We start from the raw sequence: 24,169 nt of genomic DNA on the forward strand, positions 1-24,169 counted from the left end.
TGTGGTGGATGTAAGCAAGGAGCTTAGTTAGTGGCCTTGAAATCAGAGAAGGTGTTTGAAGATAACATGATACAGGTGATAGAAGTTGATAAATAGCAGTCAATATGAAAAGTTATTACCCTTCTGGGCTAATTACTATATAGCCATAGAGCACTGTGACAATCCAAAAACACAATGACAGGTTTTTTGCACATGCAAACCCTTTTAAAGAGCCAAGAAACAACATGCACCTACAGCCTTATTAGCCTGACCTTATTAGCCTTATTAGCCTTATTAGCCTGGCCATGATTCTAGGCGGCCAATAGAATCATTCGGAGGAGAGACGCTGAAGATGGAGCATCCGCGTCTCTCCGGTTAGTTCGTCAGACGGTACCAGTGGGAGTAGACGCAATTTTTTTTTTTAAAGAAGACCTGGACTACGTTGGATCAAGAGGACAGATCTTCTCATGATGACCTTGCTGAGTAGGATTTTCTTCCACAGGTCCCCCTATGGATTTCTTCGGATCCTGGACACCGGACTCTTCAGCCCTGGAGCCCCGGACCCCGGACCAGCCCCAGACCCCAGGAGCACCGGACCCAGGGACCTACCTACGGGCTCAATATAGGTAAGTATAAGTATGTGTGGGCTTTGGATGTTTTAAAGCTTTATTTTTAATAGGTGTCAGTGTGTTTATTTAACTATTTCTTTTACTGTGGAACTACAAGTGCCAGCGGGCCCTTTAATGCCCCGCATGCTGGGACTTGTGATTCTCCAACTCCCAGCATGCGGGGGAGGCTTGCTGGGACTCATAGTTCAACGGTATAAGAGAATAGTTTTTCAGCTATTTTTTACACAGAATAAGCTTGATGCCCACAGCCCTGTTTTTGCAGAAAAATACATGGATTCATGGATCCATGTCTTTTCCATATTTTGGATTGTTTCCGAAAATCAGTAAAAAAGAAAAAACAAAGTAAATTTCATCTATTCTCTGCAGAAATGGCTCTTATTTCTCAATTTTTCTGCGAAAATGGACATTGAATGCCCCCCTATATGTCAACCATCCAGGTGAAAGGAGATTGCGAATAGTAACCTACCTGAAATATGACAAGCAAACCAAGCCCAAAATGGTACACTAATATGGCTCAGATATGGTAAAACATACAAAATAACACAAAAAAGTTTTTTTGTCCATCATTTTCATGTTGAACTTTTGACCCTGACAACATTTTCTACTGTCTACGTTTTCCATGACGACCTATTGACCCTGTCAAACTTTTACATTTCGACCATTTGATGTTGACCTATTGGCTGTCCATATTTTTACTGTCAATTTATACAGTAGGAGAAATCCCCTTGACTCTGATAGTGGCCCATCGGGGGGGGGGGGGGGGGGGGGGTCCGAGTACTCTGAGCATGTTGACATTTCATCAGTGTCAAAATTCTGAATTTCAACATGATGAATGTTGAACAAAATATACTAAATCTGTAACTATTTATCTGTTCATTCCTTTCAAAACCCTTATGTCCTCTCACTTTCATGCTTCACTTATATGCTTCTCTGGCGAGCGCCGGCAGTAGGGACTGGGATGCGCATGCGTCTCACGTGCATCCCAGTATCACAGCAGTTGGACAGAATCTCCCTGCCCATCTCCGCTTCAGGGAGACGCTGGCCAGTTCGGGGGGGGGGGCGGCAAGGGGGACCAGCGGCGACGGCAGGGGAGGCAGCGGGGGCCCGCAGCAGGCTCCGTTGCCACAGGGCGCGCAAGCGTCTCACGTGTGCGTGCCCCTGGTGGTAGCCGGCCGCTGGCGCCAGGGACACGCACGTATGAGACGCTTTGCACGCCCTGCAACCAGCCTGCTTCATCTGTATATCCCACTAATTCCTCTAATGACTATCCCTTATGACTAAATGTCCCTTTATGTTCATGACTACCGACATGTGCATAATTCTTGACAAATTGACTCTCGTTTGCAGGCTATTCCCCGGAAACAACAATGTCATCAACTTTGTATCATGGTTTGGTTTTGCCTTTCCCATCGTGATTCTTTTGCTTGCTCTTGCCTGGGTCTGGCTGCAGATCATGTTCCTGGGAATTAAGTAAGTGTATGATGGAAATTGTATCACTTTACCAATGAAATTGTAGGAGTGCAGACATTAATAATAGATGTACTGTATATAGACTTGTGTAGTTCAATTATTTAGAAATCAGAATTCACCTAACTTTTGTGGATCGTTTGGAACCAAGTTCTGATTCAGATCTCCTGAGGAGGTCTGAACCAAACTAAGAAAAAGCAAGGTCCCAAATACAGTAGATGTCCTGTTAGGCTGCAGTGATGATGCAGATGTATAGCAAAAGGTTGGGAATAAAAGGAGCAAACTCTCCTTGGTAGCATTCACTGTTTCGCATCCCATAAGTGGCAATAGTAATAATCAGGTTCAATGCATTTCCCTATAGCAGTGATTTTCAACCTTTTTAGCCCCTGGCACACCAGACAAGATTCTAAATTTGCCAATGCACACATCAGACCCCCACACGGCACAGTGGTTGAAAAACACTGCCCTAGAGTAACCCATCTTGGCTAGTCCTGAGCCAATTTATTTTGAGGAAAAAACGTATACCCACTGGCATTTTTCCATATTTATATGCAATTGCACATATTTCTATTGATGTGTTTTTTATTTATATTTATTTTTATTTATGTGTTAAAATTGTTATTACTAAATCATAGATTTTTTTAAGATCCCATCCATTCCTTTATATATACAGTGAGCGCTGGTAACGCTTTTTCTTTATTTGTGCATTTAGAGGGCTGGATACCCTTTTACCGACTGCTGGTTGCGCACTTCACAAATATCTTTTTCAGAACCAAATCCTAATTACATAATAACAATTGTTGCCAATCAGTATTTATTATTTGTTACAATGTTGCAATATTTCCCCTTCCCCTCTTCAATGCTGACACTGCATGGTAGCTCTCTACCTGCAATCCAAGATTAGAATCATACTTCAGTTAATCATTGTACTTCCACTTAGCTGATGGGACAAATAGCAGTTTAAACACACCTCAGTTGATCATTGTACTTCCACTTAGCTGATGGGACAATTAGTAGTTTAAATTCCCATCGGCGTTTAAAAAGTTCCTTCCAATTTCTTGTTTCTCATCCACCAATTATTGGTTTTATCATTTTTATTATTTCCCTATTTGTGAAAATTCCAAACTATGAATCTTGTCATAATACCAATTTCTCCCCATTGTGGGAGTGAATTACAAACCAACAGCATTTAACAGCCAGACGACAGACCTATTACTCACACTGACGAAGCAAGCCTTTGCGAAACGGTCCGTCAGAACTTCACAGCACACCACCAGCAACAGCGTGCAGCCAGGGGCGGATTTAGGAGTGAGGGCGCCCGTAGGCACAACAATAATGGCCGCCCCCCCTGCCTAAGTGTATTATTTTTATTGATTATTTATAAGCCCATATTTGATAGAATAGAATAAGTAAGCAGGACAGATTACAGGGACAGTATCTGCATTCCCTATCCATGTACACTCTATACAAGATGGAATATGGAACAGTACAGTGGATATTGTGCAGTTACTGGTACATTTCAGGCTGGCAGCACCAACATAAGCATCCAAGTGCCGCCCCCAAACATGTGCCGCCCCTAGGCACGTGCCTCACGTGCCTAATGTGAAATTTCGGCACTGCGTGCAGCGTGCACGCTGAGCGCAGCATGAACTAACCTGAACTTTTGACCGCTGATATCAGACGTACGGAGACCTGGACCACGGAGCATTATCCTCACAGCAGGCTCACTCCCCTGGTTCGTGATAAAAATGTCTCCTACAACGCATATGTAAGGTATTTCTCTTGCGACTGTACCTCCCTACTGAAACTTTGGGACTCTGCTTCACAGGATCACAAATAGCAGATTCTTGTCCTCTCTATATTAAACACCACCATATCTCCCAACTTCTGATGAAATGAAATAGGGACACTCGCCGCGCGAGCACCCGAAAAGGGGGAGGGGCGTGTGCAAATGAGGGCGCGGCTTATGCTAATTAGCCGCAACCTCATTTTCATACGAGAATAGACGCTGTGCGCATGCGCACAGCGTCTATTCTATTAGATTGGGGGGTCTCGCAACTGCCACCCCCCACAGCGGGACAATGCCTGCCGCGGGTGGGACAGCGGGACAGGACCCGAAAATCGGGACTGTCCCACTGTAATCGTGACAGTTGGGAGGTATGCACCACTTATACTAGCCCCCGCTATCTCTTGTAGTGCTGCTCAACCCCCACCAATACCTAAGGGCAAGTGGGGAGCATCAGTGTGCTCTGGAAATATAAGAGGCTAAGCTTTCTTCTCATTTTATTTAGCCTATCGTGGCTCTTTCACTGGTATTCACTCAACCCCATTACTAAAGGGAAACACCCTGCACTGACATTATATCAACAGGGGTTTTTTCCTGTCAGGAAAAGGGACAGAAGTAATACCTTCAATTTCTACTCCAATATTCAGGAAAAGGGCACTGGCTCACTTGTAAAAACCCTCGGTTACCCTATACAAGAAGTAGCAGTCCCTAAACTGGTGGGGGTTGCATTCCCACCATTTGTCACTCTTTTGACTGTTCTTTCTCATTGGGAGGCACCGCAGATACACATGTGTATATAAATACAATTCCTTACAAAGAAATTACTATCCATTAAACCAGCGGCATTTTCCCTATATTCATACTGGTATTTACCAGGAATCCTATTTGAATATACCGTTATTCTTGTAATAGTGTCAGGTTTCAACGCAGTTAATTTATTATCCATACTCTATACCCCTGAAACATTGTATTAAATGCCACTTACAATATCTGTTGTAGAGATTTTTTGAACACAGGGAGAGATATTCCGCTATCTCCTACTGTGCTCTAACCAATATTGCATATACTAATATCGGTACTTGTGTACTAGCACGGCGCCCACGATAATTAGTTGCCCGATTTTGTATCGCATCGCATGCCATACACCCGATGGCATGCGATGCGATTTTGACCCATATACAATATTAAATTGTATAAGCACCATAATGGGTGCTTTTAAGCAACCTAATGGGTGCTTACAATGCTTAAATGCACCCCCACTCCACCCCCCAAGTATAAACGTGAACCTGAAGCGTGGCAAGCGCAACGAGCCCGCGAGTGGCGGCAGTACGCATCCTACGACCTTTTCATACCCCCACTATCCACGTCGGCGTGGAGTTGATTTTATAAAGTATGGCAAGCGCAGCGAGCCACCGAGCCCGAAGCGTGGCGAGCACAGCGAGCCCCGTGAGGGGACGCGGATACCGTGAGGGGACACTGACGTGGATAGTGGGGGTATGAAAAGGTCGTAGGACGCGTACCGCCGCCCCTCGCGGGCTCGCTGCGCTCGCCACGCTTCGGGTTCACGTTTATACTTGGGGGGTGGCGTGGGGGTGCATTTAAGCATTGTAAGCACCCATTAGGGTGCTTATACAATTTATAATCGCATCCCATCGCATTGTATGGCATTGTATGTCATATACAATGCCATACAATTTTAAAATTGTATGACATTGTAGAACATCGGCCGATATCGCATTGCATTGCATCGCATCGCATGCGATATGGTCTGTGATGCGATGGGCGCCGTGCTGGTACACAAGTACCCTAATATCTATGTCTGTTATGCAACTCTGACTGTTTATTATATACACAGTCAGGAATTCTCAGGAGGGTATTTAAATAATATTGGAGTAATACGTTAATTCTAATAATATTATTCACAAAACTTTAAAACTGTATCTAATTGTCAGTAGCTCAAAAGTCACCCAATATTCAGAACGATTGGTGACCTTTCATGCAAGATTGAGCAATTAAGTCTTGAGTGTATGATATAATTCAAACATCACTCATAATTTTTTGGTTTATGTATCTGTCTGTTGTTTTACATGTGTTGTAAGTGCATTTTATTATTATTATTATACTAAAAAAATTAAAAGTTAAGTTTTAAGAAAATATTCTGTAAAAGTTGTGCCCCCAAAACCAGAGAGTACTTTTCTTTCTGTCTTGTACCAAATCCTAATTAACCAGACTGCTGTGCTTTTCTTCTAGCTTCAGAAAGAATTTTGGCTGTGGTGGTACCCCAGAACAGAAGTTAAAAGAGACCAGAGCGTACAATGTCATCAGGGCTGAGCACAAGAAGCTGGGTTCTATGAGCTTCGCAGAGATCTGTGTTCTGGTTTTATTTGTCCTGTTGGTTATCTTGTGGTTCTCAAGGGAACCAGGCTTCATGAAAGGCTGGGCAACTATCAGCTTTAACAAGCAAGGAAAAGAGTAAGTGTGTATATAAGATCAATCTATTCTTATTTAATTTATTTATTTACAGTTTCTTCTATAATGCAGCAGATTCCATTGCGCTTTACTATTGTAGACAGTGATAAAACAAACTGGGTAACAGACTTGGAGGTATTCTTGCTTGGATATTCTTGCTTGGATATTTTAGTTTTTAATTTAATATATTCCTAACGAGTGCAGTGCTGCTAAAGTGTTACAAAATTGTTCTTCTGCAAAAATAGCTAACATAGTTATCTATATAATAAGTTGAAGAGTGCGTGTGTCTCTGTCGCATTGCGGACATACCTTGGCACTCAGAGCCGCCAAATTCAGCATCAAGGTACCTCTGGACCCGTTGGTGTGACCACAAGCAGCCTGTGGGCGGTCCGCCAGGACACGCATCTTCCAGCCGCTGCTTAGATGCACTGACAGCACCGGCTCATGTCAGTGTGCATAAGCGGCGGCCGGAAGATGCATTTCCCGGCGGACTGTCCACAGGCTGCTCGCGCGGCAGCCAGGATGTCCCCAGGCAGCCCCTGTGTACTTCTCTGCAGCCTCATTTCTTTCTCAGCAGCACCACGGCCACGCAAATTTTTCTTAATGAGTGGCCCGGCGGGCAAGCGGGGGCTGAACTTGGGGCCCCTCTGATCGTCAGCTGTACCCTTTGACCCCCCCCCTGCCGCAATGTGGGCCCCCCTCCGCTGCCGTTGCCACGCTCCCTGCATCTGCTGGTCCCCTGAACAGGGCAAGATACACACAACACACACCCACATCCACTACAACACACACAAAAACAGTACAACACACAGAACACACACTTAAACATTGCACAGATACACACAGCACACTACACACACATATATACGTAGCACACCTTACGCACTTACACATTAGACAGATACACACAACACACACACAAAACATGCCTCCAACAGTACAACACACACCTGCATTCACTACACACCCAAAAACAGTACAACACACACTTTGCACATATACACAATGACACAACACACATACATATACTGTATATATACGTAGTGCACCTCACACACTTACGCATTGGACAGATACACACAACACACACACCCACATACACTACAACACACATGCAAAAACAGTACAACACACACAGAACACATAAAAAATTATTGCATCATAGCATACCCTCCAACTGTAAAGACATTTTTAAAAGTCTGTACCGGCAAATAAAACTTGTACCAAATATACAGTTTTTTCCCATATCCGTCTCTCCAGTCCTCCAGGCTTTCACTGCGCTCCCTGGCCAGAGGCACTGAGAAATCTTTGTCTTGGCAAATGTACCCGTTGATCAATAAAAAGTGGGTACACTGTACTCACCCTGTTAGTTGGATGTTAGGCATTGCTCTGTCTTAAGGGTGTCCCAGACCCTTTTGATTCATAGATAATGTTTGGTCAATGGGCATGGCAACTGCCTGTATTTGTTTGAATGTTATGAGTGTAAGTTGTTGACGAATAACACTAAGAAGAGATAAAGATTTGTCACAATAAAGTGTACAATTTACTTAATTAATCATGAAAAAAGAAATGAAAGTAGGATTAAAATTATCCTAGAGCTTGGTGGCACTGTCAAGACTGACTTTTATTTTGGCCAGAGATGGCCGAATTCAAGGTGGGTGCTGTTGTCATGTGATCTGCCCCTGTGGTATGCCCAGCACTTTCATTGGTGCACCCACCCCTGTGTCCACCCCCTGCCTGCCCCAGGCCCTCTCTTCCCGGAACTAACGGCCCGGAAAGTGTAAAATTTGCCGAAGCTGCTTGCTCTAGGAGTATGCATATTCGGCATGTGCAAACCCCCAAACATCGGGGATGGGGCCTGTAATGTATGTGCCTAAATCGGCCCTAGTATTTACACAGGCAAGGCCTTGACAAAGTACTGTCGTTTGAAGGCAATTTGGAGTTTGTCATTGTTCATGAGTTGCATGAGCTATGGTTTTTATTGTATTGAGCATCAGAGAAGTTAGGGGGCTATAATGCAGAACTCCACCTGCATTACAAGTTGTCTACATCTATGTGGCCTCTATATAAATTGCCTGGGCACACCAGTCAAGTAGATATTGGTTTAGCTTTATGGTTTGTTCTCCAAATTTGTCTTATGCATTCTTGCCTTCTCTTTTGGAATTGCAGGGAGGCTCCCGAAAATCAGGTAGCCTGGAAGAAGAACAAATATCCCAGAGCTGGGCAGCACCTGTACACAGCAGCTCACAGCTGCCTTGTTCAGGTCTAGGTGGCCAATTAAGTCATTTGCACTAAATCCCAAACTGTAGTTGTGGTCATGCTTCCGATTCTCAATGTCCTCAACACTTTCTTCCCCTTCCCTGTTTATATGACTTTGCTGCCTCCTACCAGGGAAGGTAGGGAGCACCCAGGAAGTCGCAAGTATGGTCTAATGAAAATAATAATATGAATTTTTACATGTTAGTTTATTGTATATAAAACAGTAACTTCATCTATTTATATTTTACAGGAATGTTACGGATGCTACAGTTTCTCTATTCATAGCCATCATGCTGTTTCTATTCCCTTCCGAATTACCCTCGTGTAAGCCCAAGGATCCCGATCAGACAGGTAAGATTGTCTTTCATTTTAGCTTTTGTATGATCAGGGCCAGATTAAGCGCCACATGGGTTTGGGGATGAAACTGGTCAAATCTGAGAATCGCAAATGCTATGACCAGTGCTGTGTGTGTGTGTGTGTGTGACCATGTTCTCCCCAACACTATATGCCCCAATTTCTAACAATACAAGTCACAAAAGAGTAATTTTATGAGCAAAATAGAAATTCAATTTTAATACTTTTTCGGGATGCTCATGGTGCCATGATGATGTGACGTACGTAGTTGTTGCTTAAAAAAGATACCACCTATACTTGCTCTTAAAAAAAAAAAAGATAACAGAAGCAGTTTGGAGATGATTTTGTTGGTGTAGAAGATGTTTGCTTTTAATGTTTGCATGTTTATTATTTTATTTCCATTTGTCTGTAACCACCAAACAGAGGTTGCACCTCAAACTGCTGTACACATTGTTGTAATTTCAGCACTAAAGTTGGTAATGCTTCCCTCACATTAAACAGTCAGACTTGTAATAAAGTTCCCTGTCAGGCAGCGTAGTCAGCTTACTGTCCGCGCGAGCTGCAGCTCTGTCCCTGGCAAGCCTATAGAGCGCCTCTCACACAGCGCCGGTAACCACCAGATCCCCTGTACTGTCGGACGTAGGCGGAGAGGTGAACATGCGGGCGCCGGCAGAGAGGCACTCCATCTGCCTGGGACGCATGAGCATCTCATACACAAGTGCGTCTCAGTAATTTGTGCGGCAGGGTACGGCAACCCTGCCCGTGTCCGCTTCAGGGAGATGGTCAGGGTTAGGGGTTTGGTAGCGCGTAGTGAGTGCGGGCGCAAGTGAGTCTCATGCACAATAAAGGAAGCATTTGCCAGTGCTCCATGTTACATACTGGCAAATACCTCCATTTCAAACTCCCGCTATCCACAACAGTGTGGCGACCTGTTTATACCACCACTATCCACATCGGCGTGGAGTTGATTCTATAAAGTGTGGCGAGTGCAGCAAGTCACCGAGCCCGAAGCATGGCAAACGCAGAAAGCCCCGCGAGGGGACGCGTAAAACGAGCCCGAAGCATGGCGACCATGGCGAGCACAGCGAGGGCTCGCTTGCCGCGTTTCGGGATTGGTGGCTCGCTGCTCTTGCCACACTCTATAATCAAATCCACACTGACGTGGATAGTGGGGGTATGAACAGGTCAGAAGGATGCGTACTGTGTCCCCTCGTGGGGCTCTCTGTGCTCGCCGCGCTTCAGGCTGACGTAGATAGTGGGGGTGTTTCAGGAACACATTCACACCTGTCATGTCAGGCAGGTTAAAAATGGTCAATGCTTCCCACACAATGTACTGTAATAAGCAGTGACACAATGCTGACTGACTACGCTAACTGCGTAAGCTCCATTTAGGCGCAAACCTACACACAGTCGCAGACACAAGCTGTCTAGGCTGACACGCTAACTGCGTAATGCTGACTGACTACACTAACTGCGTACGCTCCGGTTAGGTGCGAACATACACACAGTCGCAGACACAAGCTGACTATGTTGACTACACTGGCTGCGGGAACACGACACTGATGCTGACAGGGACACTACGCTGACGACTTAAGTGGCACCGTGAAACTACACAAATACTTACTGTACTTACTCACATATGTGTATGAATGTGTTTTTAGGTGATATTGCAGCCATTGCTAATTACCTTTCGAATGGTGGGCCTGTGTACCACCATTCGTAAGGGGGGATCTGGTTCACTCGCAAGGATCCGAATTCGCATCCGAGGAAATGAACCAGAATATCCCCCATTATGTATGTATTGTACCTCGAACTCCAATTAGGGAGACCAACTGCTTCTGGGGGATGTAGTTAACATCTTGAAGGCCAGTATTCTGGGGTTTTCTATACAAACACTGGAATCCTTATGCCAATGGTGGAATACTGACAGCCAGCATCCCGATTATTAAGTAATTGGGGCTAGCTAGCGTGCGGCCAGGAAAGGGGGGTTAGATTTAGGCACTAGTGGGGGGGGGGGGGACTCAGTGTTAGGCTGCAGGGGGGGGTGGAAAGGTAAGTGCTTGACTGTGGGGAGGGGGAGTTAGGGTTAGGAAGTAGTGGGGAGGGTTACGGGCAGGCTTCAGAGGAAAGGATTAGGGTTCTACAAGGGAGTATTGGGGTGGGGGGAGGCAGGTGGACAGTAAGTATATGTACCTTACTCCTGTCGCAATTCCCTCCTTGCCAGTATCGGTATTCTGATCATTGGCATCCTGACCACTGGTTATCAATATGTATGCTACTCTTGGTGCCCTAATAACAGTGAGAGTGGGGCATCATAGAAGATCTTATAAGAAGTCTCGGTACTTGTGAGTTATCTGGACGCCCGATTTCAAAATCGGGTCGGATCGGGCACATCGCATCGCATCGCATGCGACCATCGGATGCGATGCGATGCGATGCGATGCGATGACCCGATTTTTCCATAGGAATCAATGTTAAAATGGACTGAGTCCATTTTAACATGGAATTCAATGGGAAAAAGGGGTCCTTTTCATACCCCTACTATCCAAGTGGGCATGGAGTAGGATATAAACCTGTGGCGAGCGTAGCGAGCCACCGAGCCCGAAGCGTGGCGAGCGTAGCGAGCCCCGCGAGGGGACACGGAATACCGTCCCCTCGCGGGGCTCGCTTCGCTCGCCACGCTTCGGGCTCGGTGGCTCGCTACGCTCGCCACAGGTTTATATCCAACTCCATGCCCACTTGGATAGTAGGGGTATGAAAAGGACCCCTTTTTCCATAGGAATCATTTTAACATTGATTCCTATGGAAAAATCGGGTCATCGCATCCGATGGTCGCATGCGATGCGATGCGATGCGATATCGCATCGCATCGTATCTGATTGTATGCCTTAACTTAAGGCATACAATCAAAAAATCGGGCGTCCAGATAACTCACAAGTACCGAAGTCTCAATGTTTTAGAGAGCTAAGTTCTTTTTCGTCAGTCCTGTCAAAGGAGGTCTGAAATGTTGACTACAGAGCTACACTGTTTGAGTGACTTGAGGGCCTGCTCTCAAGGACCATTCAAGTAGAGCGAGGGCTTGGTGTAGCTGATAGAACAATTGACTAGTGCAGCCCCATCACCCAGGATCCTGGTAGCACTTATTAAACGTTTGGCTGGGCAGTGCTGCACCTCAGCTCTGAGTGCATTCCACACTGTCATCAGCATCTATCTGCAGCCTACAGCCAACCTCTACTGAGTCCTGACCCTTTCCCCAGCATATTTGATGGGATGCGGCCAATACGCCGGCGGTAGAAATACCGCAATGCCGGCACTTTGTCCCTCTATCGGTGTCCACAACACCCATAGAGGGAGAATAAAATAGTGTGCCGAGCGTAGCGAGCCCGCAAGGGGGGATGATCCACGGCATTTCGACGAGATTCCGACCGCCGACATATCATACCGGACCCTATTTGACTCTTCAAAAGAATGTTAAGAGTGAGGGGGCCAAAGCCATTGGGGGGTATGGGGGGCAATAACTTTTATTTTGCCTACGGTAAACTTACGCCACTGATTACATTGTATGTATCTATATTCAGTAAATATTTGTGAGTGTGTGTGCGTTTTTGCCTTCCAAAGCCTTTTTTCTATTGTATTCCATATTCTAGGACAGAAGATAAAGGTCTTTGTGCCACCACCACTTCTGGACTGGAAGACTGTAAACCAGAAGATGCCATGGAACATAATCTTTCTGCTGGGAGGAGGCTTTGCTCTGGCTAAAGGCAGTGAGGTAAGCCAAAGGGTTCATCTATGCACAGCCACTACGGGGAATGAACCAGGGTTTAGTTTATGTTATAGTGATGTTGATAGTGTTCATTCAGGAACTCTGCATCTTCCAAATCCGTGCAGTTCCTCTTTCCTGTCTGGGGTGATTATAATTTTATCTTTAAAAATGAAAAAAATTAATGCTTACTATCTAAAGAAGAGACAAATCTGTATGGACCAGTGATGCAGGAACTGTATACATTATTCTGAATGATGCTTGAAGCTTACAGACGTGGTACAGCCTGTATACTATAGATGATAAGTAGGAGATAAGGATAATAAGGAGATGATTGGCTGGTTTTTATTCACTCTCCACTGTATCACTTTTTGAAATGTGATATATCTGGCCCAAAGGGAGAGTGGCAGTGACCAGGAGAGTAAGAGACTGTATCAGGGGGAGAGATAGGAGGGAGATCTAGTGCCAGGGAGAGAGAGGTGGCAGTGTCCAGAAGAGAGACTGTGTTAGAGAGAGTGACAGTGTCAGGGACAGTGTGAGAGAAAGAGGCAGTGTCAGGAAGAGTGTGTGAGAGAGACAGTGTCAGGGACAGAGAAAGTTACAGTGTTAGGAAGATAGAGACAGTTTCAGGAAAGGAGAGAGAGAGATATAGGCCCTTATTTTGGTTCATTCTTTCTGACAAAATCCTTCTTAGATGGACAAAACCATGTGCACTGCAGGGGGGGCAGATGTAAAATGTGCAGAGAGAATTAGATTTGGGTGAGTTATTTTGTTTCTGTGCAGGGTAAATACTGGCTGCTTTATTTTTACACTGCAATATAGATCTCACTTTGAAGTAAAACCCCACCCAAATCTAATTCTCTCTGCACATGTTACATCTGCCCCACCTGCAGTGCACATGGTTTTGCCTATCTAAGAAGGATTTTGTCAGAAAGAATGAACCAAAATAAGGCCCTTAGAGAGAGTTTCAGAGAGTTTCTGGGCCAGATGCACTAAACTTCAAAAGTGATCAAATGGAGAGTGATAAACAGCCAGCCAATCAGCTCCTGTCTGACATTTTTCAAACACAGTTTGTGACATGGCAGGTAGGAGCTGATTGGCTGTCTGTTTATTACTCTCCATTTTATCACTTTTGAAGCTTAGAGCATCTGGCCCTGTGAGAGAGTTTGAGAGAGAGAGAGAGAGAGACAGAGAGAGAGAGAGAGAGAGTGACGCTACCTGACCACAGCATTTAACGGCAAATGGCCTTACCCCAAAAAACTCATGAATCAAAGCATTGCTCTGCTGCTGGAAGCTTGGCAGGCAGGGGAAAGAGTGGGCCATTCCAGGCTGTGGCAAAGTTGGCCACAGTTTGGGGGCCCCAAGATACATCCTCTGCAACCATGCTTTTGCCGGTGGTCAAGGATAAACTTGAGCAGCAGGACATGGAGGCAGCCCCCTTCTGGTCGCTGCCGAGACAGTTTCAAGGCCAGATGTATCAAACTTCAAAAGTGATAAAATGGAGAGTGTTAAAGAGCCAGCCAATCAGCAGGCAGAGGAGAAAAAGAGAGCGTGTTGGAGAGAAATGGCCTCAAAGAGAGTGAGAGATGAGGGAATGAGCAGTAGACACTACCTGACCACTGCACCTTTAGAAATAGTATTGAGCTATTTATTTTAACCACTTGCTTGGCCTGGTTGCATAATTGTTACCACGTCATTCTGGGATTTCACTGACATGGTTTCAAACAATACGACCAGTCAGAAATGAGCTGCCAGACAATAATCTTCCAGCAGCTGCCAACTTCCCCCTGGACCTTGTATCCTCCAGCAGTGTCCAGCCCAGCAGCACCTCACGTTCAGCGGCTGCAGAGAGAAGCAGCTGTCAAAGCAACGTGCAGCCACTTGTTGGCATGCTCAGTCATCATTTTTATTTTTTGTTTTATCAGGGAAGGGTTAATACTGACTACAGTCACATAGCAATAATTAAATTTTTATGGAAGTACCTGTAGAATTAAGGGCCTTATTCGAGTTCACTCTTTCTGACAAAATCCTTCTTAGATGGACAAAACCATGTGCACTGCAGGGGGGCAGATGTAACATGTGCAGATAGAAATAGATTTGGTGATTTTTTGGTGATTCTTTGCAGGGTAAATACTGGTTGCTTTATTTTAACACGGCAATACAGATCTCACTTTGAAGTAAAACCCCACCCAAATCTAATTAGATCTGCACAAGTTACATCTGCCCCCCTGCAGTGCACATGGTTTTGTCCATCTAAGAAGGATTTTGTCTGAAAGAGTGAACTCGAATAAGGCCCTTGAGGAAGAAATATATATATATATATATATATATACTGTATATATATATATATATATATATATATATATATATATAAGGGATGTGCACCGGCCACTTTTCGGGTTTTGATTACCTTGAGGTTTTGGGTACTAATGGGTTTTGGCAAAACATCTCCTAAGTGTTTTGTGTTCGGATTTTTTGGGTTTTGGGTTCTGACTTTTTGTTAAAAAAGCATAAAAACTGCTAAAATCGCAGAATTTTTTTTTTTTATCCTACGCTATATTAACCTCAATAAAATTAATTTCCACTCATTTCCAGTCTATTCTGAACACCTCACAATATTGTTTTTAGGGCAAAAGGTTGCACCGAGGTAGCTGGATAACTATGCTAAGCCACACAAGTGTGCGGCACAAACATGTGGCTCATGTAAGAGTGGCACTGCAGCGGTAGATACGGCAGTACTAGTCACCAGACAGGTAGGTAAGGCAGTACTAGGCACAAAACAGGTAAATAAGGCAGTACTAGGCACAAGACAGGTAGATATGTCAGCAATACTAGTATGTGCACCAGCAGAATTTATAATAATTAATTTTATTATTAGGTACTGCTTGGCACTCAGTGGCACACGTCAGTGCACCAGCAGCATGGAATTTTTTTTTACAGTCACACAAAGCACAGGTATTATTTTTTTATTAAATTATATATAGCAGCCTAGTATGTACTAGGTAGGTACACTTAGGCAGTAGCACTGCCAGTGGCAACAGTGGACTGAGTAAATAATACTGGCAGATTCAGTGCAGGCAGCACCAGTGGACTATATATATATAATATGATTAATTATTAATATAATATATAATATTACAGCACAGCACCAGAGGTAGGCCCCAGCACAGAGGAGACAGTAGTACTACAGGTACACAGTTAGACTGTCCTACTTGCTAGGGAGATCCCACCCTAAGCAGAGAGGAGAACAGAGTACACAGCAGCACTGAGGGAGACAGCCCCAGCGAATAAAATAATTACAGCACAGCACACCAGAGGTAGACCGCACAGAGGAGACAGTAGTACTACAAGTACACAGACTACACAGCAGCACTGAGAGAGACAGCCCCAGCGAATAAAAAACATTGCGTTCAAGGTCGAGCTCAAGTTTAAGCCCCAGCAGCAGCACCAACACACCCTCTCCCAACCCACTACTAGACTGGAGTGAAGATGGTGGGCGCAGCTGCCGCTATTTAAAGCCTCGCGAAATCCGGCGCCGGTCGATGACGTTCTTCCCACGCGGATGGACACCCGAGTCAGGCGGGAATATCCATGCGCTGCTCAGAACCGGGCTCGGAATGATGACATCCATGGGGGCTCGGATCTCTGGAAACCGAGTCTGCACATCTCTAATATATATATATATATATATACCCGGCACTCGTGTGTCCCGAAAATGGGAGTTACTCCCATGTGGCGTAGACCACACATAAATATTTGCACGATTTAAACAGCCCTGGAGTGACGCTTCTTCTTCATGCATCCATATATAACGCTTGAAGTTTCCCGACGAAGTCGGTAGGAGCTTGCCTGGGTTTATACAATATTGAATCTTGTGGTAACCAGCCCACAGCGGTTACCTGCTCGGTTCGGGTCTTTATTGATTCCATGTACTTTTACAGTTTGCGTTTTATAATAAAAATGTTTTACACTATGGAGCACACCCAGGGGCGTAGCACCAATTTTTGCGCCCCCCCCCCCCCCCGCGGGATAATTTCGGCGCCCTCCCCTCCCTAAATTTAGCGCTGCCTCAGGCTCCCCGTTCTTACCCTGCCTCCCCCGCCGCGTCTGTATTCCGCCGGGAGTCGGGACCGCATATCTACTAATCTGCGTCCCAGCGCCTGGCTCCTTGAGTCAAATGTCCATTACAAAATGTCCGCCTCCTTACAGCAGACCGTTTGTAAGGATGCTAGAGGAGGCCGTCGCTGCCTCCTCTAGCATCTTAAAAAACGGTCTGCTCTAAGGAGGCGGCCATTTTGTAATAGACATTGGACTCATAAGGAGCCAGGCGCCGGGATGCAGAGTAGTAGATATGCGGTCCCGACTCCCGGCGGAATACAGACGCGGCGGGGGAGGCAGGGGCCGGGCACAGTAAGGAGAGGGGTGGAGGGCAGTGGCCGGTGCCAGCATCCGGCGCCCACGCAGCCCCCGCTCCCCCAAGCAGCAGCGGGGGCTGCCTTACGATATCTACGCCACTGAGCGCACCCCTCCCTTTTCTTAACATATATATATATATATATATATATATATAAACACTACAGTTCCTTTTGGTATAGAAGCGCTGACACCTGCAAATTAATAGTCCCTGTTTGTTAGGGAATTTTTGTAGTTTATCCAAACAAAGTTCCTTTATGGTAAAAAAGCACTCGTCCACTTTATTAGGACCGCTACTCCCCGCTGTTTTGTGCCTTATGCCTAGGCACACAGGACAAATTTGGAAAAGATAGAGGGCCAGAGGGGCACCCAATAGTGCAATATCGCTTTTATTTTTAAAACATGTAGTTTATAAAAGAATTACTTTCTGTACAAAACTCGTACCGTGTTATTCAGCTGCAGTGGGCTGATTACCACTAGGCATATAGTAAAACTGGAAAGCTGCATGCACGGACCGGATTTCACCGATAGAGTGCGTCACTCACGGGACCTCCTTTGTGTGTTGTCCGGACGTACAGTGTCACTCATCACAGACAGGCAGGGGTGTTTTCTCCGGCGCATACACCACAGCTCCAAGTTCAGGAGGGCTCGTCACGTTGACCACGTATCTACGCGTTTCATCAGAAGACTTCATAAGTGGGCTGGTGAACGTGAACAGGACTCATATTGGACAATACACCAATCAGCATTTTTCTGTTTTACATAGTAAAACTTGGTTACATTACAGTATGTCGAAGTAGCACTGTCTCTCATCACTGAAGTATTTGTATCACGCGTCTTTGTATCATATAAGCGTAACAAATAGATAATTAGGCATTCATGTGTAGTTTATTTTAAGCACTTAGATTCATTTGGCATATCGGAAAGATCACGGTTCCTCAAGTGCTTTTCTATTAGACATTTATTATGTTTTTATTTATAACCCTTGTTACTTACACTGAGAGGAGACCATGCTTTACAGTGAATTGAGCTTTGCAAATAAATATATATGACTTTCATTTTTAAAAACATGAATAAAAGGAAGAGATATAATTACATTTCATGCTGCAAATTGCGCATCGTTAGTAGATAGATGTATTCAAAGTTTTTCTACTTCTGATATAATAAAGATATCTATCTTATAAGGAGAACATCACAAGCATTTGTTATCATATAGCCTATCCTAAAAGGAGGGGGGGGGGGTTACAATGTTACAATCTTCTTTTCCCAGAGGGATAAAGGTTAACCACTTAAGGGTGTCCTTTATTTCTAACGACATATCACAATGCATGAAACCAACAGAAATAGCATGGACCCTTATGGCAGCACCCTTAAGGGCTCATCCGATTAAACCCATCTTCAAACTTATATTGTCCCTTAAGATGATAAGGTGCTGTGCAAAGTTTGAAGACGATTAGCTAAAGTGTTCAAGAGTTATCGAGGAACATCCATACACACACACACACACACACACACACACCTACACACACACACACACACACACATACACACATACACACATTGTTCAATTATACTTATGTAGATAAATATAAAGTTATTTTCAATCTTCAAGGATTCTGGACTATCAATATGGATTGGAGAGAAACTCGCTCCACTGGAGAGTATACCCCCAGCAGCTATAGCCTTGGTGCTGTGCTTGCTGGTCGCTACGTTCACAGAATGCACCAGTAATGTGGCCACCACTACGCTTTTCCTACCCATCCTGGCATCCATGGTGAGTGATCAGTAACACCATATAAAGTTACATGATACATGTTCCAGATTATTGAATGAAGATGCTAGACAGAAGTATGAATATAATAAGGATTGGCACAGTTACTGTAAAGTACAGTATGGTTGTCTGACAAATGTGATCATCATACATGCATTTTACTCTTGGTATTTCAGGACATATCTATCTATACTATGTCCATACCTACTGTATCTGCTTATGTATTTAAAAAAAAAAAAATGTATATATACATTTCATAAATATTTTCAAATATTATTTTAGTAGTACTTATGACATTAATAAATGACCATGTTATGTTTATTATGCAAAGCAGATTGAGACTGATTTAGAGTTAGACATACAGGTTGAGTATCCCCTATCCAAAATGCTCGGGACCAGGAGAATTTTGGATTACGGATTATTCCGTATTTCGGAATATTTTAACATTTCAATTATGTATCTTGAGGTATCTTGCATTTATGTTGTACATATACATCAAACACTTGAAATACACAAATATATTTTATATACAAGGTTACAAAACATGAAACAAAGTTTGTGTACTACAGTATCTTCGATACTGAATTGAATGCCAAGCCATCATTGTCTTGCACATATATACTGTATTGCCAGTTACATATCATTCCCCCAGTAGTGCTGTTACAGATGTCCCCAGTAAGTTTTAATAAAAAAAAAAAAAAAATGTGTTCACTTTCTGGAATGTATGGTTTTCGGAATAATTCGGATAATGGATATTCGGATACGGGATACTCAAGCTGTACTATGGGCGGAATGTAATTCCGGACGAATTTGGCGGCAGTGCGGGATGCCAGATAAATTTGGACTTTTTTTAAAGGAGTAATCACTTCCAAGGCATAGTTTTGCCCTGTAAGTGATTGTCCCTTTAAAAAAAAGCCACCAAACTTGGGTGTCATTGCATTCTGCCATATACTGGAAGTCTATTTGCACAAAAATGCATTTTATAGTGCACAGCTTTTCTGAATATTCTTGACCTGGTGAGGGTTGAATGCAGGGCCGTCAACTGACAGAAAGGGAAGGGCCCGGGCCACTCATTCTGCCCACTGTACCCCCCTCCCCCACCATGCTACCTGTGCTGATTTAAGCCCACTGCTCCCGAAGCGCAGGCTTCTTCAGCTCCAGACCCTGGCGGACAATTAAAATGCTCCAATCAGAGCTTGTGTAGTGGCAGCCACTCTGATTGGCTGCCAGCATCCGTAGGTGAAGAAGCCTGCGCTCCGGGAGCAGTGGGCTTCATTCAGCACAGCGGAATGGAGGGTGGGGGAGCCTGTGCTTTGCTCTGATTCACCCTCCTAAGCAGAGCCGGACTGTAAGTGAGGGGGGCAGGCGGCAAGTGAGGGGAGGGCCCTACTTTCTAGTAGCAGCCCTGTTTGAATGCCAGTGCGTAAACACAAACTCCTGGCTATTTTGGATGTTTCTGTAAGAGAGTATACAGTAGGGATTGCTTATTATGGGAGTATTGGTATGGGCGTGGGCCTAGACCCGACATGCTATGATATGTGTATTTGTCTCTTGCCCTTTGATTTACTATGTCTTTTTGCTTAAAGACCTTTGCCCTATTACTGCATTGGTAGAATATTCTTTGGTGTTTTCGCAAATTATTATGTGTTTCTATATTGTATTCTATGCACAAATAATTTGTATTGAATTGTCTTTTTACGCTTCAATAAAAGAAAGTTTATATTAAAAAAAGAGAGTATACAGTAGTAAAGCAGTAGAATCTTACAATGAGAGCAATCTGTGTTTATGTCCTGCATAACTGCACAATACGCTTCCTGTAGATATTGTAAAAGATCGCTCATTTTTATAATAACATTTGTCCTTTTCACCACCCAGGCAAAAGCTATACAGCAGAACCCATTATACATCATGCTGCCATGTACCCTCTCTGCCTCCTTTGCATTCATGTTACCAGTAGCCACACCTCCTAATGCCATAGCCTTTTCATATGGACAGCTCAAGGTTGTTGATATGGTAAGTTCAAAGTTGCCTACCCTCCAGCATCCTGCACTAGGCTCCTGTTTCAGTCATAAATCTTCTGCCAGGGGTACCACTAAGGAGTTTCTTTGAAAGAACAGTGATTTGCTGTAATCACTGTGATTTGCTGTAGCTGCTCAGGTCAGGAGTTTTTGCTGACGACTCTCATTATCCCCCCTTTCGGTAGGAGAAACAGACAGCAGAACAATGATCATACAGGGTCTATCTTATCTGTGCTGGTGTGCACTGACCCATAGCGTGTTACTGTTAGCTGTAATGGCGCCTACGCATGGGGCGATATCAGGGCCTTTTCTAAGCAATCTGACTAGATCTGAACTCGATATAAGCCCCTGCTCCCACCGCCATCTTCACACCAGCATTGGAGAGTATGAGGGAGGTTGTGGGTGGCTGTGGCTCTAGGAATCTGGCATGGGGTGGTGATCTAGTCGCAGTGGTGGTGACCTCCTGTTGTGTCCTGTGCATCCAGTTCAGTCCAGTCCTGTGCTGGTGTCCTGTGCTGCTATAGTCCATGCAGTGGTGCTGTGCTGCTGTCTAGTACTGCTGTTAAGTCCTGTGGTAGTGCCGTTAAGAACAGTGGGACTGCCATTAAGTTCAGTAATGTCGTTAAGTTCAGTGGGACAGCCATATAAGTCCAGTGGGACAGCCATATACAGTAAGTCCCATGGGACTGCCATATAAGTCCAGTGGGACAGCCATATACAGTAAGTCCCGTGGGACTGCCATATAAGTCCAGTTTAAACTGTATACATTTTTTAGCCTTGCCATGTGTGTGGTCTAGGGGTACACTCTCCTGTGCCTCATATTATTATAATTCCAGATAGATAATGGAGAACAAAATTTTGGAGGATAAAATTGTAAAAGAACAAGAACCACTTCCTCTTCGTGATGAAGCTACTACCACTAGTCATGACATAGAACATGAAATGCCAGCAACGTCGTCTGCCAAGGACGATGCCCAATGTCATCGTAGAGGGCATGTAAAATCCAAAATGGCAAAGTTCAGTAAGTTGAAGAAAAAACAGTTATGTAAATCATTTGAGGAGAAATGTAAGCTTGCCAACGGCTAAGGCCCTGGCCTATGTTCATGACTAGTGGTTCAGCTTCACACGACGATCTAAGCCCTCCTCCCCTTCCCCCGCTAGTGTTCAGCTGTGATCAAACATGACAGCTTAACGTTTCATGGCTCCATCCCCTTTTGTCTTAGTCGTGCCTCAGGCACGGCAGATCCCCATTCAAAAAGATGGGAGGTATGCAATTTTATATGCTCTAGTTCTTGTATAAAGAATTGTAACACTTACCTATTTGGCCTATAAATCTTTATGGAGGTCAGTGCTGTATAGGTGACTTGGCCATCTATCACAGGATAATAACTATAGATCATCAGTTCACATCCTGCTTTTGTTAAAACAAATTTAAAAAAAATCTTCCCAAGGAGGTCTGGAATTCTTCTACACTTTTGCACCTTGAACATGGCCCTATACATTCCTTTCCCCTTTAAAATTCCTAGTTCTCCATAGTTCTAGCCTGTGCAGCACATACTGTAGCATAGGTGCCGATTCTGTGGGTGCTCAAGGGCCCGAGCCCCCACGGAAATTGATGAGCACCCACGGACCCAAGTCCCACTGCTGGGCCGCTGTATTAACTTGCTAATTTGCGGCTGCAGCACCCGCATCGCTAGACCCGCCGCCTGGGAAACAGTATGCTGGGATGGCGGCAAGGGTGTATTCCATCCACAGAGTAATAGGTGGATGTGAGGCAGGCCAGGCTGTGCGTACTCTGTGCGTGCTGTGCACATAGCGCACACTGACTGAGTATCTCAGCAGCGGCCCTTCCGCCCATGTCCCACTGCACTCCCCCTCTCTCATTGCCAGCACAGGTACTGTTGGGGCATTTATGTACCTGCACTGTGGGGGCATTTATGTATTTGGCACTGTGTGGGCATTTATGTATTTGGCACTGTGTGGGCATTTATGTATTTGGCACTGCTACCATAATTTGAATATTGGAGACAACTGTACTGCGCAATATTAATTGGTATTATTTTGTGGCCATGCCCCTTCCCCATGAAGCCACTCCCCTATATCTTTGGCTTGAGCACCCACCAGCAAAATCATAAATCGGCACCTATGTACTGTAGCTCACTATCTTTAACATGTTCATTATATACAACTGCATAAAAACATGGTGCTATCTCTGGACATCTGCCATTGTAGACCGAGGGTTATGTCATCTTCCTAATAATCCATAACATGCCTGGTATTCATGGCACAGAAGGCTAAATTGCCTTATTTAATGTATATGACATTTGACCAAGCATTCCCTACCATACATTTAAGGATGTGATTTCCATAGCAAAGCATGAACAGATATGCATAACAAAAATTATACAAATGACTTTTTGAACTGTGTCATTTATTGTGCAGTGATGAAGAGAAAGCATTAAAAGTATAAATGTGATTGAACACTAAAGTAGTAAATAAAAAATGTCCATTTGAAATACAGACATTTATTTATATTTTATATTTGTTTTCATCTTCATTACAGGCTAAAGCTGGATTTATGCTGAATATTTTAGGAGTACTTGTAATTACAATGGCCATTAACAGCTGGGGATTTTACATGTTTGACCTGGGAACATTCCCTTCTTGGGCAAACTCCACAGGGAAACCATAGCAACATCTTATTATTTCCATTTGGAGAAGACTTTTACAGTATTCAGTAAATTGTTGCAAAAACTAAAGTGGGTTGCCCTTTCTGGGTGTATGCAATCCTCCTTGGCTAATAACGGTCTCAAGGAACCTGTCTACATATTGAATTCCAGCATATGATAACAGCAGCGTTCTGGATATACAGTAGAGCCACACATGATCTCTACACCTTGCAGGGAGAGTGACTTGGTATGAACAGGGGGAAACGGTGCATTTGCTGGACCAGAAAAAAAGTAGAAACTGCACTCTACTACCGAGTGAAAGAAAAAAGGAAGTAAAGGAATGCTTTTATTCACAAATAAATTATTGTTTTTTTTTATAACGTTCCATTTTTAAAATGAGCTGAAGCTGAAAACTTAATTTTAAAAGGATGAATTATTAAATTTAAATCATTTAGATAGTTAGATAACCATCAAATACTAGTAAGCTTGCTCGAAGCAAAAGCTTTAAAAAATAGTCTGCTACCTTGTGCCTCTGGGCCTTATTCTAGTTCTCTCTTTCTGACAAAATCCTTCTAAGATGGACAAAACCATGTGC

The 24,169-nt window shown here is 44.2% G+C and overlaps 1 protein-coding gene across 1 annotated transcript in view; it reads left to right on the forward strand.

Annotated features, from left to right (window-relative positions):
- LOC146058751 (solute carrier family 13 member 2-like) overlaps positions 1 to 23,597 on the forward strand; it is a 45,742-nt gene extending 22,145 nt beyond the window's left edge. Inside the window, exons 6-12 of the mRNA XM_083170984.1 lie at positions 1,956 to 2,078; positions 6,112 to 6,333; positions 8,840 to 8,948; positions 12,596 to 12,712; positions 18,729 to 18,890; positions 20,763 to 20,900; positions 23,469 to 23,597. Coding sequence (XP_083027110.1) covers positions 1,956 to 2,078; positions 6,112 to 6,333; positions 8,840 to 8,948; positions 12,596 to 12,712; positions 18,729 to 18,890; positions 20,763 to 20,900; positions 23,469 to 23,597 — 1,000 coding nt within the window. The remainder of the gene's footprint in view (positions 1 to 1,955; positions 2,079 to 6,111; positions 6,334 to 8,839; positions 8,949 to 12,595; positions 12,713 to 18,728; positions 18,891 to 20,762; positions 20,901 to 23,468) is intronic.
- Positions 23,598 to 24,169: the final 572 nt, after the last annotated feature.

The sequence above is a fragment of the Crinia signifera genome, chromosome 2, assembly GCF_055691185.1.
Source record: "Crinia signifera chromosome 2, ASM5569118v1, whole genome shotgun sequence".
NCBI classification, from domain to species: Eukaryota; Metazoa; Chordata; class Amphibia; order Anura; family Myobatrachidae; genus Crinia; species Crinia signifera.